Here is a 16672-nt window from a genome sequence, read left to right as displayed (position 1 = left end):
TCCCTCTTGAAATGTCCTTTCAGAGATTGGAGCCTGTGGGGCACCCCCCGAGTGTGGTCCAAGCCTCCCCTTTCTACCTCCCCTAGCAGAGTGCCCTGCTGCTCTCACCATGTTCCTATAGGAAGCAGAAATCCATTTTCAGTGTTTTAGCAACATCTGAGTAGCGATGTCTTGGCAAATAGAACTGATCAGAAATTAGGACTGAGACTAGTAGTTTGGGAATTGCTGCCATGTAAACTGGAGGCGAACTTCGTTACATGGCCAACACCCGGCTGCTTTTGGAGCCAAAGAATTACTGGGCCATCTGGTGATTGACAGGAAAGAAGCTTATCAAGAGGTGGGACAAGAAGGGGTCTGGAAGGTTGGAAAATTGGAAGGAGTGAGACTTTACCTTTTTCCCTCCTCCTCCTTTTTGAAATTCTCTTATTTTTTAAAGGACTGTTCTGTATTTTAAACCTACAAAACAGATTCTATACACTCTGCCATAAATAAAAACTAACAGTAAAGCAGGACTCTACGTAAGCAGACCGAGAACAACTGTTTTCAGAAAGCATGATAAAATACTTTACAATAAGCTGTCCATTTGTTAAAATAAAACTGTTGAAAACTCACAGGTCTTCAGATGGCGCATACAAGACAACCATGAAGAGGGAACAAAATGTGGTTCTGTCATTTTGTACTGTTCTCACATTTTTGAAAACCTAATTTTGCTTAGAGCATAGGTCTGTTCTACATTCCAAAATTCACACAGGTTGGTTTGTGTTTCCCTCAAGAACCACAGGATAGAGGCGCTAATGACAATACAACTTTTGTTTGTAAGAATCTCTTTTAAACATATAACTTAAGAAGCAAAGAGGGAGTCCTAGATAAGAGTTTTCTTTCAGAGACAGGTTTTGAGCCTGCTTCACCAAGTCATTGCTTGTGTTTGCTGGTTACACAAATCTCTAGGGGCCACGTCCTCCCCTGGGATTTAGTTCTGATTCTAGAGTCTCATCAGGTAAACTGATCAGGTCCATGTGATAAAATGTTAGGACTGATATCTTTGCTAAGAGAGCATGCCATGATCTAGCCATCTTAGAAATCCGAAGTATTATTTACGTATAATTGTCAAATGACTTGTTTTTGTACTTTATTTTAAAGAACTGTGCCTTCAGATTTAATCCTTTATTAATCTACAGTATCTTTAAGATGCCCTAAATATTCACTTGGTTAACCTTTATGCCTTTCTACCTTTGAAGTATCTAGTTAGAAAACCAATAAGAAATTTAAAAATTAACCGTTCTAAATTTGAGATGGTTTTGTGGTAGCAGGATATGCCTTCAGGTGTTCCAGTGTTGAAAAGGAGAGCACAGCAAACCAGTGGGCTTGGCCCCTGGAGGCACTGCTCCACTCCAGACTCATCCTTTAGAAGATCCTTCATCTTCCTCCCTACCCCTTCTCCTCCAATTTGCGTCAGTTCTTTTACTCACAAAGAAAATAAGTTCCCTGTTCGGGTCACAAGACAGAGCATGAGATAGAGAGCCTATTTGGAAAAAAAGCCTGTAATTATTTTAGTTTTCTTTCAGACTCTCTAGGGAGTTTCTCCACTTCCGATATGCTTTTTAGAATTATAATACACTTTTCGTGGTTTTTCTTGATATTGAAATAGACCAAGTTCATGTGATTTTTTTCTTAGAATCTTTTTGTGTTGATACAAATTTTCAATGCGCTGATATAGGCATTTTTCTCATGCAACATTATCTTATGCACCTTGTACTCTGTAATGAACTTAATGATTCTCTAATTATAATCAGATTACCAGTTTTCATGTATGTCAACTTTAATACTACAAATTGCTGTTTAAAACAGGTTGAGGATTTGATAGATGAGGAAAGAGTCGAGTCTAAAACTGTGTCTTTTAATATTTACTTGTGTTTTCTAGTTCAGTTTCAATTATATCATTTGTATGTAACTAACTGCTAGATACTTGTCACTGTCAAGTAGCTAGCTGACTCTTCCCTCCTAAATATGGGATATAACTCACATCGATGGATATTTATCATTATCTCTATAGTTCTCATAACTATATCAGAAATTAAGTTTTAGTACCCTCCTAAAGCATGGTTCACATCACTTAGTTATGTTAAGTAGAATATTTTTCATTTCTGACTTTGAAGAGAAAAACATAAGACAGTTAGTTCATATGCTTAGCTCTCATTTATTGAGCTTTTATTATACCCAGTACCAGGTGCTTGTCTTCATTCTTCTCAGTTGAGATTCACGATAACTGAGAAGGAGGTGATATATTCTCCGTTTGACTGTTGCAGCAATTATAGCTTAGAGAGATTAGGTAAATTGTCCAAGGTCAGCGGCCAGGAAGAAGTGAAGTCAGGCTGTCTGGCTCCACAGCTGCTTGCTGGTCAACATTAAACTTTACTACTTCTTCAGTGTGATGCAGATGAGGTTGAGTCAGAAGCTCAAAATCATGTGTCCAAGGGTTTTGCCAACCATTATTTTTTCTACGATTGGTTATTACAACTCCGAGTTATTTTGGGTTGAACAACAGATATTTTGTGCTAAAAGAGCAGATAGCTGTATTTTGCTCTTAGTCACAAGAGACGGTTATTTGAGGGCGCTCTGTGTGCCTGTTAGGGCTGGCCCAGAGAGCGAGCCCCTGCAGCCCACCACTGTCGCTGGTCAGACAGCGTCCTTACTGTTCCCTGATGAAGTATGACAGGTTGTCACATGCCATAGCCTTTGATACCAACTGTTGCCTACAATTTATTTATTTATTTATTTATTTATTAATTTTGTTTTTAGGACAAAAACTACTTTGCTATGAAGCATTTTTTAAGTAATCCACTAGATGGCGGCAGACCTGCATGGAACAGAATGGGTCATCTTAAGTAGTAAACCTATTAAGAGCCAGAAAGGGGACTGTTGATTTTGAGGAAATAACAGTGCACTTTGTTTGGATTTGTAGGAAATAGTGTTCCCTTTATGTTATGAAAAATGTAATGTATTTTTTAAAGCTGCCTCTCTAGAAGTAATGGTGCAAATAATTTTAAATAGTTAAATAATGTAAAATAATTTGTTCATTATATTCTTGTAGTGGTACATCTTGGTTTAATCATCTCCATGTATTAGGTAATTTTTTTTTTAAGAAACTGTTTATGGTTATCTAAAAAATTTGTTCCTTAATTTTCATGTTTCGTGAGGTTTTTTTAAAGTTGGACATATGCCAATTAAAATTGAATTTGACTATCCCATAAAGTTACAACCCCAGGCTGGATAATGAAATTAAAACTGATTTTGGAGAAACTAGGAATGATAATCAGTTTTTCCATATTACCATCCTGTTTGTCATCTACCTAGGAACTTCTTTTTTGTCTATAGTTACTGCTCTACAGCTGGAAAACAAGAGTGCAGCTTGTATGAATACTTTTCTCCTTGAGTAGCCATTCCGTGTTCTTTATTCTTTCACTCAACACCTCGGCTGTTTGGAGTACCCAGACTTTCAAACCTGGGTCCTCATTGCTCCTACTGACATGCTTGTATGATACTAACTCTTATGATTAAAGATGCCAGTATTAGCTAGTTCCCTCCAGCTAATCCAAAATTTATTTATTCCTCTCCCTCTCAAGTTGGTATGGGCATAACCTTACTTCCCCTTAATAATACCTTATTCAGTGTCCAGGCCCCAGATGGGCAGATGGCAGTCTCAGCTTCTACCAGATGGAAACATTCCTCACTCTCATAGTGTCTCTAAATCACCTCCAGGGTTGGAAGAAAATGTGCAAATGGGTAATTAGATGTAGTCTTCACTTTAACCTCTTAGTTCCCAAATCTAAGTTTTCTTTCTAGCTCTGGGTGAAACAGCATCCTGCAGGGGTTGGTTGTTCTTTGAGAGCATAAAGATCCTGTAGGACAGCACTTCAACTTTCCAAAATATTGTTTCCCAGGTGACACCATCATTGAGTCTCAGTAGGCCATTAAACATCCTAGAAGTCCTTCAGGTTCTTGATAATGCATTACTGGCAGAGCAATGAATCTCATTGTCTTCGGAAGATCTGTTTAATTTTTTTCTCTCTGTAAAGTGAATATCTTGTTCAAAAGTATCCTGATATTAACTCTTGTGTGGGATGCCATGATTGTGACTAATACATGGATTAGGAAGCTGGTAGAATCTTGAGGTGAGGGGATTGGAAAAGCATAATAAAATCTACAGGGCGACTATTTTAGTGAGTATAAAATTCTGTTTCTACCAAGGTAGAAGGAATATAAGCTGCTTGCCCTGGGCTGGCTGGCTGATAACCCCGAGGTTGATGCCTTGTTACATATTTATTTGTGATTGCCATTGCTGCAAATTGGCGTATGCAAGCCAGTAGTCATGTTACTCTCAGAAAGGGGAAGTCCGCATTGGTAAGGCAACATGTGGCTTTTATTCCTCCATTGCTAGTTTATTATCCCATTGAACAACTGCTGTAGGAGTTTGGGCGAGGGGCAGGCTGACTGGCGGACATAGAAAAAAATGGAGAAAAGATACACCAACAAAGTAACATAATACCTAATGCACAGTGGGCAGCTCAGATCACTTGGTTGCCTAGTATACCATTGTTTACTTTTTATCCAGGGTGCTGTAGCAAGACCAAAACTATTCCTAAAAAGGATAACATTGGTTTGCCAAAGAGAACTTGATTTTGCTTCATGATTCTAAGGGACTCCTATATGTTTTTTTCCTATCGAGACTTGAGACTGGTTTTATGCAGGATCCTGATATTAACCAGGCATTTGAGTTACCATTGGATCAACTAGGTCACTAAAGCCAAGTTGTAGAACTGCTTGTACCACCAGTTGAACTAGCTGGATAGCCTTTTCTTTTGGGGAGGTGAAGCCAGAGCTGGCAACCTTTTGGCGCATTCACTAAAATGTGTTAGAGCAGCATAAGTCTCACCAAGCACTGTTCCCTATTTGTATTGAGACTGCAAAGAAAAGCAGTTTGTCATTTACTTTACAGAGTGTAGTTCTTCCATAATCCATGCAGATTAATGGACCAGATTTCTTCACTGAGGGCCTGATATTTTCGTGGAATTTATCTTCTCCCTGCTTGCATACTGACCTCCTTCAAAAGCACCTAAAAGTACATACTCCTTTTCAGATCCTAAAAGCAGATGTAAGCAATGTATTGGACTAGTGCAGTGTCCTGTAAGAGATGATCTGTGTCCTTGAAAACCAGCTTGTACCACAGAGATAGTGTATATAACCGAGATAAGACTGTTAGGGCTCACTGCTGTTGTATCCAGTTGAAAGCAAATTCCTTCTCATGTTTTGTATTTTTTAGGGTAGAGCAAAATGTATTTATCACATCAGTAGGTTTATATAAGGTGCCAGAGATTGTGATGATCTATTCTAGTAAACATCACATTTTGAAGAGCATTGCACTTGGAGTCACCATCTGAATGAGCTTCTGGTAGTCATCATGACTGTTCTGTTTTCTGTGTCCTCCAGCTCCATACAGGCCAATTAAATGGGAATAGGAGAGGCATCACCACTCTAAGCTTGTCAGGTCTTTGGTGGCATTTCTGAGTAATGTGACAGGAAATAGAGTTGCTCTAGGTTTACTGCCTTGTTCCAGTGCAGAGCCCTCAGGGGCTTCTGGTGATCTCTTCCTTCTCTTGTAACCCTTACTCAGGCAGAAAGGATGGAAACAGAGGCTGTGAGTACATCTGTTAAAAAAAACAAAACAAAACTAGGAAAATAGACTTGGTAGATTTAGGTGCCCACCTGGCCTATCAGAAGTAGTTCAACTTAATTCTTTTTAATGGCCAACAGGTCTACGGCCATGCCACCCTGAACAAGCCCGATCCCATCTGATCTTGGAAGCTAAGCAGGGTCAGGCCTAGTTAGTACTTGGATGGGAGACCACCTAGGAAGACCAGGTGCTGTAGGCATAAGAAATTTAAAAAAATAAGGGATTGTAAGCTGTCAAGGTCCTTGTAATCTGTGAGGTCAACTAAAAGTTGCCTCGCCTAAAAAAATAAAAAAATAAAAATAAATAATGGCTGAACAATTTTATATAACATTCACACATTAAAGTTATTTATTCTTTCCAGAATTGATATACTTTTTGATCCTTTTTTGCTTTTCATTTTTCTAGTGAATATTACTAATATTTCTGTTCTTGGCCCATTTTTGTACTGGCTCGTCTCACCTTTTCTCAATTATTTCTAGTTCTTCATACATTATTGATAGTGTTCCTTTTTCCTTTTAGGTGTGTCTCTACTTTTTATTTTAAGGCTTTTGATTGTAATTATATTCTTACCTACTTATTTCCCTTGATTTTTACCAATGTGATATGCAAAAGTTGATTATCAATGAAGTTGAATTTCTTATATGTTTATTTGTTGTAAATTTCAAATAGATATCTTTTGTCCATTTTTGCATGGGCTATTTTTCTATTACTAGTTTGTAGGATTTTTTTTCTGTATTAGGGATATTAACTCTTTTGCTCATCATTTGCTACAGATATTTTCTCCCATGTATACACACATATATATGTTATTTATATATATTTGTAACATATATATTTTTCATATAACAAAAATTTAAAAATATTTTGTTTTGTCAACTTGTCATATTTTCTTCCATGTTTTTTAGTTTTGTGTCATACTTAGATAATTTATACCTCACTCCAAGATCCTAAATAAGATCATGTAATAAATACACTTTTATAGTTTTATGTAGCAGGTTAATGGTTTCGATTAGTGTTTAAATTCAAAATTTATTACAGATTTATTTTACTGTGAGGTAAAATCAGGTTCTCTAACCCCCACATAGGGAGTTTTCCTGGTGTAATTTATTGGACAGTTTATTTTTTTATCACTTAATATAACTTTTTTAAAAGGCAAGGACCCTCTAAAGCAGCAGTCCCCAGCCTTTTTGGCATCAGGGACCAGTGCTTCCATGAGAATCTAATGCCTGATGATCTGAGGTGGAGCTGAAGCGGTGATGCTAGTGCTGGGGAGCTGCTGCAAATACAGATGAAGCTTTTGCTCGTTGACCGCTCACCTTCTGCTGAGCAGACCAGTTCCTAGAGTTTGGGGACCCCTGCTCTAGAGATGAGATAAATGCCTGTCCTTATCCTAGAGTGGCCTGTACTACAGTTTGTCTTATCAACACACTTTTTTATTAAATAAAAGCATTAAACCCCTGTAAAGTAGTCCAAGAACATCTGTTGAGGTTCAGAAGGAAATGTATAACTAATTGCAAGCCCCGATAAGTTAAAAACAGCAAACAAGAATTCTTTACCCTACAAAAGAAAAAATCTGCCAAAATTAAAGCAAAAGAAATTCCTTTGAAGCTAGCTGAATGTTTAGCAGTTTTTATATGCTATATGAGTTCTTCAGGATTTATATTGTTCAGCTTTAACTTGAAAGCAGTGTTCATTACATCATCGCCAGCGAACAAAAGTTATTCTGTGTTTTGAAATACAATTATTCCCTTGATTCCATAAATAAATAATGACTATTTAAAAGCATTTAGCTATATAAATAAACCACTTATTTTAAGTGAAAAGAATGGGCGTATCAGATTATTTTTCTCTAGTTCTTGGAAATATGAAAATTCTTTACTTTGAGATGGATTTTCAACTTATTTCTACTTGAGATTTTATTTTTGTACACACTTGCATAAAACTATAGATCCTCCTGTATGCGAAGAGCTTTTTTTTATTGCAGTGATCATAGACTTCTGGATTATGAGTTTAGCATTAATTTTAAACCCCTGACTTTTAATTTTAAGTATTTTAAACCCACTAAAAAGTAAAAGTATAGTACAGTGAACTCTTTATATACCTTTCACCTGGGTTCACCAATTGTTGACAATTTTTAACTTTTGTTTCGTCTCACATTTCAAGTTCAGATTCCTCTAATTGTCCCCACAATTTTTTTGTAGCATTTTCTTTTTTCTGATTCAGAACCCAGTCAAGTACCATACATTTGTGTGTTTTATTATTTCAAGGGTTTTTTTCAGTTCTTAATTTAGAAAGCTCACCTACTATCAATTTTTTTCATTTGCGACGTTGGCATTTTGAATAATCCAAGCCAGTTATTTCGTAGATTATCCTAAAATATAAATCGGTCTGATTTTGTCTCATGATTAGGTTCAGGTTAAATATTTTGGCAAGGAAAATACGTAGGTCATATTGCATCATGTCAGGATACTAATAGTGCCAGTTTGTACCGTTGGCAGTGCAAAATTTGATCGTTTTAAGCAGCAAATTTATCTACGATAAAGTTAACTCTTACAATTAATGTCATCTATGCAGTGATAATTTGAGGTCGTGTGAATATCCTGTGGTTTTCGCATCCTTTGATAATCCTAGTTTGAATCACTTATTACAAAAATAATTGAAAAATAATTTTTTCCAATTCTATTATTCCTCTCATTTATTAACTATAGTTCATTTACTTCATATTCCAATGAATTATGTAATTTTTACAGTTATTTTTCTCACAATTTTTATGCCAGTAGAGTTAAGTGAAAGTCCATGTGCCATTGTGCTAAATCTTCTGATAGGAAAGAAGATAATATTTTTGTATTGTAAGTGCAGTTTCGTGGAGTTTTTTCCCCATTACAGTTGGCATATAATATTGTATTAGTTTCAGGTGTACAACATAGTGACTAGACATTTATATAACTTACAAAGTGATCACCTTGATTAACTAGTACCCATCTGACACCATATATAGTTATTACAATATTATGGGCAGTTTCATATGTTAATGTCCCCACACGATTTTCTCTTGAAAATTAATTCATTGTTACTAATTAGATTCAAATAAACCACTTATTACTTTTTTCTCAACTAATGTGTTTTGTATATATCTTTGTTTTTCTAGCCTTTTCTATCTGCCTATTTGCTTATATTAATTTCTTAAAATTAATTTCTGTCGCTATAACATTTGTAACAAATATACATTTATTTTCCATCATAATAGCTGTGGAAATACAGAGGACTCTGAATCAACTTGGAACACCTCAAGATTCACTTGAATTGAGGCAACAGCTGTAAGTATTTCATTAAAAAGAAAAGAAAAGGAAAGAATGGGGAAAAACAACTGTTATGTTTCTTTGATAGTGTGTAGTGTATGCTTACTGGAGAAAACAGTGGTGAATTAATAAGGTTCTGCTGCCTTATTTGTACCAAGCTTCTGTGTAAGATTTTCCGTGTAGTAGGCATGTTTTTTTTTTGTGTGTGTGTGTGTGTGTGTTTTTTTTTTAAGATCTGGCTTACTCTATCAAAGCAGAATTTCTTTAGTTACCTTTCTTATACTTTTTAAATAGGTTTTTTTGATGGTGTTTTACTGTGAGCTTCTCTGTGTGTGATTTGCTTCCCATAGCTACAATTCTACAGTGTTACAGTGACCAGATATTTTATTGGTTTAGATCATTACATATTCAATATGAACTATCAACTCCCAAAACTTAAACCTACATACTTGAATTTCAGAAAGCATTAGTCTCTGTTTAGGAAAAAAAAAAAGTTATAATAGTTATATAAGATGTGTTTCTGTAAATTAATACCCTGTTAGCAAAACAGCGATAGTTCTTCATGGTGGTACAGATTTTATAGAATATGTTTATACATTTTCTCAAATGAACCTTATAAAATTGGAGTGAGATAAATAGATCAAAAGAACTATTTTCATTTTGCTCATAAGGAAAACATGTCTGTTGGAGGTTTGATAATTTGCCCAGCATCATACTGAACCTGAATTTTAAATCTTAGTTCAGCACTGTTAACGTGTAACAAGTAACATGTATGTAATGAGCTGTATGCCAGACAGCATTACCTGTGGAAGGAAAAAAGAGGAAGAAATTAAAAGATAGGTAGTAATAATTCACATTCTTAAGGAAAAAAAAGAATGTACATTTATCCGTATTACATTTTTCTGTAGAATATAGATACCAGGGTGGTTAAAATGCCTGAAATCTAAATAAATGAACCATTATTTATTGAATTAAAATGAAATAGAAACACATAATGCTTAATAGCTACCATATTTTGCTAAGGTTAATAGTGGAGATTCTGATTATGTACACATCATTAACGTCTTAAGAATTTTAATTATATAACATTTTCTAAAAATTTAAGAAGTCATGTTAAAAATAGAGTACTTCGTAAGTAGATACAAATAGGTTGTAATTCTTATTAGTAAAATAACAGATGTCTATACTTAAGCATACTTTTATATAATATCTCATTATTTTAATATGTATTTAACAGGACTAATATGTATTTAATATGAGAGGTATCAGTGCTGTAACTTATAAAGCATCTCATTAATACAAGCCTTTTTTAGTGTCAAGTTTAGTTAGAAATCTTAGTTTTGACTTTATAAGCTAGCTAACAAGATAGATGTAGATTCTGATATAATTTGCCTCTTTTATTGTGTCCTATTCCCTTTATGGGGAAATGCTATTTTTTTTCCTGCAGCAAACTTAAATAATAGTAAATTTGTACTATTATTTATTACCTCTTCCTCTCTTTTCTCCCTCCCTCCCTCTCCCCCTCTCTCTCTCTCTCTCCCTCTGTATTTCTCTCTTTCTCTCTTCCTTTCTCTCTTTCTCTTTCCTTCCTTCCTCCTTCCCTCCCTCCCTTCCTTCCTTCTTTCATCTATAGGATATAAATGCCCGGGTAGAGAAATGTGAGAGGCCAGATGTACCCTAAGACCTGGGAACTGGGCAAAGTTTAAGGCAACAAATTCTCTTTACTTAAGACCTCCCAATCGTAGGATGCAAGTAAAAGTCTCTCACACTCCCAATATATCATACATCAGACATCTCACAATCTCATGTTAGCTTAAGTCATCTTCCTTTCTAAATGGCTACTGATAATTATTACTCGAAGCTTGGTTACCCCCTGTGTGAGTAAAGAACTTTCTATGTATTATTTACTCAGTATTTATCAAAGAATAGAACCTGAAAAATTTATTTTCATAGAGAAAATTTGGAGTCAATCTATAAAAAAGTGATTTTTATAAAACTATTCATCAAGGTCGATTCAAATGACAGAGTTGGAGCTTAAAGAAATAGATTAGTTCTTTGGCTATAATGCGTGTTTTCTCACTTTAGGCAACAGAAGCAGCAGTATACTAACCAGCTCGCTAAAGAAACAGATAAGTACATTAAAGATTTTGGATCTCTGCCTACTACCCCCAGTGAACAGGTATTAAGCTTTAAAACACATTGTTGACGTATTGAATGTGAAAGAAATCAAGTGCATTGTAGTGTCTTTGAACTGTTACGCTAGAAAGGAAAGTAGGGGGAATATTCTGTTTGAGATTAGCTCACAGAACACAAAACTATATTTAATTGCCCAGGTAGTATCTTGTGTGATTCAATAAAGCAAAAATTGTTTCCATACAGTTGCCCTACCCATAATTAAGTAAGTGCTCAGCACATGCTTCCTGAGTAGTTGTTTCCTGGCCGTCCAGGACGGACTTCATGAGACATGCACACTCATTCAAGATGTGAGGTTTCCTAGGGGCACATATTTATTTTCTTGCTCACTTAGTAGACATTGTTAATTAGACAAGAGTATAAGGTTTTATTTTCCTTAAAAAAACAACAACAACAACAACAACAAAAAAGTACTTTAAAATAACTTCAAAATCATGGCCCAGATTTTAGGGTGAAAATATGAGATAAGAAATTCAGCATTATGGACCTTTTGCCTCAAGGTAAATTTACACAGTGTTTGAACATACTGTCAAAATGTTATTGAGAGTTAATTAGTAAGGCCCTGTAATTGGAGAGTGAGTGAATATTTCAGAATTAAAGAGCTAGCTAGTGGTGAAACAACTTTTGCAAATTCTGTTGAACTTCACAGCTTGATTCTAGTAGGTTTTTATCCCCCTTTCCTCTAGCGTCAAAGGAAAATACAGAAGGATCGCCTAGTAGCTGAGTTCACAGCGTCACTGACAAACTTTCAAAAGGTCCAGAGGCAAGCTGCTGAGAAAGAGAAAGAGTTTGTTGCTCGAGTGAGAGCCGGTTCCAGACTATCTGTAAGTATTTAAAAAGGCATTTTAAAAATGAACACAATATTCTCTAAGGATCCCTTAAAACAGCAGTCCCCAACCTTTTTGGCACCAGGGACCAGTCAGTGCTCCTATGAGAATCTCATGCCTGTTGATTTGCGGTGGAGCCGAGGCGGTGATGCTAGCACTGGAGAACGGTTGCAAATACACATTAAGAATTCCTCATTTGCCTGCTGCTCACCTCCAGCTGTGTGGCCTGATTTCTAACAGGCCACTGACCTGTACCTGTCCTCAGCCTGGGGGTTGGGGACCCCTGCCTTAAAAGACCACATTGGCATGTTTTTTTAAGTTATAGAGATTTGTGAACATCTTGGGAATTAGTATTAGAATATTTTCAGGTGTTTCTGTTCAGTTTTTAAGAAGGATGATAGTTATGTAATTCTGTATTACTGTGGTTATTTTGTCCATATCATGAAACAAAATATTATAAATATAAATTATATAAAAATATAGAAATATTTTGTCAGAAGTGATTAGGGGTCAAATTCGAACTAACAGTCTCACATTTACTTGAACTTAAAGCTGTTACTTTGTGTTCATGCTAGTGTAGAGGGCACTTTACTCCCGAGTTGTATAAAAATAATGGAAATTAAAAAGAGTGAATATATTATACAAATATTGAAGAATATTCACCTTAAGAAATATAACCTGTAGAAAGTAAACAAAAGGATAATTCAGAGTGGAATTTTGACTTACTCTAATTTCACATTCCCTTAGAAACTATCACAAGTTGTTTTCTTGTTCTTTAAGGTACAATTTCCAAGACTATGTACATGTTAATTAAATAAAATGTGTTATTTGGCTCTTAGGAATGCTTAATGAATACCTCCCTTGTCATCTTAAATATGGTTTTAATATTATTTGAAGTAGTTGACCTAAAATACTAGAACAAGAGTTTTTTTCTCTACATATATATTCACATGCATAAATAAATCAGTCTTGATTGTTATAAGGAATACTGTGAGTGTTATGTGTTATTCCTTTGCCCCTACTCAATCCATTTTATTACCAAATTATTCAGAGTGCTTTTCCTGAGGAGACTGCAAAAGAAAGGAATCTTGTATCCTGGGAAAGGTAAGAACTATAAAATATTATATAGATCAAAAGATACTTTTTTCAATAAGTTTTATACATTATGGTCTCTGGAACAGAATTACAGCTTTCAATATATTATATCATTTCTGTTATCTTAAGTTACTTATAAATAGAAAACAATAAATTTGAAAAATTTGAAAAATCAGTACTTAGTATAAAATATAAATATATAAAATATTCCAGTATAGGAATAATACTTTATAAATAATTTTGTTCAAACAAATATTATTGACTTAATTGTTATTTGATATAGATTATTCCTTTGTGTGAGGTTTAAGTCCATGAACAAGAAATAGCAGCCACCCAATACAGCTTCGATTAAATAATAACTACAAAAAAATAGTATGTGAAATGACTCATGAATAAAGTTGACTGATATTTCTGTTATATTCTTAGAATTTAGTTATGAGCAATTCTTTGACTTTGAAGGAAAATATTCTACTTAGTAAGTATTTTTTAAATAGGAAGTCCTACTTTAATAGTCTTTTTTCCATATTCTGTTATTTTTATTAGCCAAACTCAACCTCAAGTACAGGTGCAGGATGACGAAATTACAGAGGATGACCTTCACCTTATTCATGAGAGAGAGTCTTCTATTAGGCAACTTGAAGTAAGCTTTACATTATAGAGTTGGGCTGCTGCTCTGTTCTGAGTGAGTTTATCCTCAAGATGCTTAATTTGGTGGCGTTTCTCATATAAATTAATTTCTTTTTTAAAAAACAGTCTCCTTAGAATTTGATGAGAGAACATACTTTCCTCCACTCAATTTTTTAAAATTCTGTTAAGTCATCTCAGGTCACCCTAGCACTGAGAGAAACAACAATCTAAAGATAAAATGTTAGGCGAGTCTGCATGGCTACGTGGTACATGATACACATCACACCTGCATGAATAAGAATTTTTACAAGGGCTTTAGAAGTTTTTTATTTCTCTTTAGTATGTTTATGACATCAAAGAAATAGAAAGCCTTAGTTCTTATGACACCAACGTATTCCCTAAAAGGTGGGCTACTAATAGCTAACAATAACTGCAATTTATTGAGGGCTTCCGTGTGCCAAATACTATGTAATATTATAAACTCTATCTTAATTGTCTCATTTAATTCTCATAAAAACTCTGTGAAGTGATTAACTCTGTCATTATCATTGCCATTTTACAGATGAGGAAACCAAGGCATAGGATGAATATGTAAATTGCCCTATGCCTCCTGAATAAAATAGTTTAACTTGACTCTTTAATCAGGCAAAATAATAGTTATTATATATTGAAGGAAAGTAAATTTATAACTTCTTTATCCATCACTATTTCATTGCATATTCAAGTGTATAAATATGAGACTTTAAATTTTCACCTAATGTTCTATTATTTTAAATTATAAAATTGATGAATACATTTTTACTAGAAATAATTATAACAAGAGTATTTTATACCTTTATTATGGGAATACTCTTGTGCTAATAAAACTGATCAGATTGTATAACATAAACTCAGTAACCATAGCCCTTTCCTAATGTAGATCTTTCATTATCATACTGCCTTGCTTGATATTTTTAATGCCACAGACTTATTTTAGAGAACTGGTTACTGTTATTCAAGGTCTACTTACTTGGGATTGCTTGTAGTAAAATAATTTTGCAATATTCCAAAATATATGTATTAAGTCTATGAATGTGTGGTGGTTTGGGTTTTTTCCCCCCTGTTGTGGATTGGGACTGAATTTCTGATTATAAAACTATATGTCTTTTTCTCTTAGGCTGATATTATGGATATTAATGAAATATTTAAAAATTTGGGAATGATGATTCATGAGCAAGGAGATGTGATAGGTAAGCCCAAGCCCTACTGATTAGATTTTTTGAGGTGTGAACAAACTACATGCAATTTATCTTTGGTAACTTCTCAAGGAAAAGTCACTGCTTCCTCTTCTTTTTGGCCTCTCTGGAATCAAAAGCACAGTCTACAACAAAACAGCAACCTTTGGCTTTATCTAAAACAGATCTCATTTTTGGCTCCTAGTGGTTGAAATGATCATTTTCATTTATTTCAGAAGCCTCAAATTTCTTCAGGCTTACTGCTGCTGAGATCATGGAAGGCACCATGTAACATTATTCTAGCTTATTTCCAGGACCTCTGGTTTTCATCTTTCCCCAATTTAATTGTCATCACAAGGACTTTTTGGGAAATGTGTACTATTTATAATTGTGCATGTGATCTTACCTATTGGATTAGAGGGAATAGGCCGCCATTTGCTCATTCATTTTAATAGCTTATTGGTAGATTAGTAGTAGTACTTAGATGCTAAGAATTTTTTTTTAAATTCTTTAAATCAGTGACTAAGACTTCCTTTAAGTTTTAAATGTAGTAGTAATTCATATAATTATCAGGATTGATCAGGATCCTGATTATTTTTATCATTTTGAAATATGAAGATGTCTGTGGCTATGTCTAAAGTTACGTTTAATGTGTTTTCCGAATTTGTTCACTTTAACTACTTGGACATACAGTTTAATATAACTATCGTTTGTCAGTTCTTAGCCTTTTCTGTCACCCCAGAAGATCACAAGGTAAAATTTTGAAAACCATTTATGCATCCAACAAATATTTATTGAGTACCTGCCATATCCAGGCAGAAATCTAGGCATTGAGGATTCAGCTGAAACTAAACAAGTAAAAGACCCTGCCTTTATAGATCTTATAATCTAATCGGAGGAGAGGGACAGTTAAAAGAAAGAAAGAAAAGTAAGTAAATGGTGATAAGTGCTAGAGGGAAAATAAGTTTAAGGTATGGGGATGGGACTGCCGGTAGTGGAGGATGTCGCTGCTATACATAGCGTAGTCAGGCAAGGCCTTACCGACAGGTAACATTTTGGTGAAGACTTCGTGTTGGTAAGGGAGCAAGTAAGAGAAAGTGCTCCAGGCAGAGGGAGCAGCAAGTGCAAAGGGCTTCCAACAGAAGCATGCCTGAAATCTTTGGTGAGTGAAGTGAGGAAGAGGAAGAATGGGGATGATGTCAGAAGTCACAGGGGAGATGCCCTTGTGGGATCCTGAGCCACTGTGAGGGCTTGTGTTGTTGTTGTTGTTTTTCATTATTTATAGATGGGAAGCCACAGAAGGATTTGAGCAAAGGAGCATTATAATCTGACTTAGGTTTTAATACTCACTTTGGCTGCTAGGTTGAGAACAGACTGTAAAGGGGCAAGACCAAAAGCAAAGAGACCACTTAAAAGGCTATTACAGGAATCCAGGTAAGCAATTATATTGCCCTGGATCAGATGGAAGCAGTGAAGTGGTGAGAAGTGATGGAATTCTGGATATTTTTAAAATGTAGAGCCAAAGATATTTATTGACTAGCTGAGTATGGGTATGAGAGAGTTAATTCAAGGATAATGCTAAGGTTTTGGCCTGGCCCACAAAAGTAATGGTGTGGCCATTTTCTGAGATGAGGAAATCTGTAACTGGAGCAGGTTTGGATAGATATAAATCAATCATTTTTGGGT

The 16672-nt window shown here is 35.0% G+C and overlaps 1 protein-coding gene and 1 non-coding gene across 3 annotated transcripts in view; both read left to right on the top strand.

Annotated features, from left to right (window-relative positions):
• STX7 (syntaxin 7) overlaps positions 1 to 16672 on the top strand; it is a 43823-nt gene that overhangs the window by 20912 nt on the left and 6239 nt on the right. For both annotated transcript variants that reach the window (XM_039849889.1, XM_039849890.1), the window contains exons 3-8: positions 8979 to 9048; positions 11116 to 11209; positions 11910 to 12047; positions 13102 to 13154; positions 13689 to 13785; positions 14929 to 15001. In XM_039849889.1, coding sequence (XP_039705823.1) covers positions 8979 to 9048; positions 11116 to 11209; positions 11910 to 12047; positions 13102 to 13154; positions 13689 to 13785; positions 14929 to 15001 — 525 coding nt within the window. The remainder of the gene's footprint in view (positions 1 to 8978; positions 9049 to 11115; positions 11210 to 11909; positions 12048 to 13101; positions 13155 to 13688; positions 13786 to 14928; positions 15002 to 16672) is intronic.
• LOC120592333 (5S ribosomal RNA) lies at positions 5812 to 5930 on the top strand. Its single transcript, XR_005650102.1, has one exon. It is a non-coding gene; the product is annotated as a 5S ribosomal RNA (ribosomal RNA).

This window comes from Pteropus medius, unplaced genomic scaffold (assembly GCF_902729225.1).
Source record: "Pteropus medius unplaced genomic scaffold, Ma_sr-lr_union100, whole genome shotgun sequence".
Lineage (NCBI taxonomy): Eukaryota > Metazoa > Chordata > Mammalia > Chiroptera > Pteropodidae > Pteropus > Pteropus medius.
This window is presented reverse-complemented; position numbering and strand designations above follow the sequence as displayed.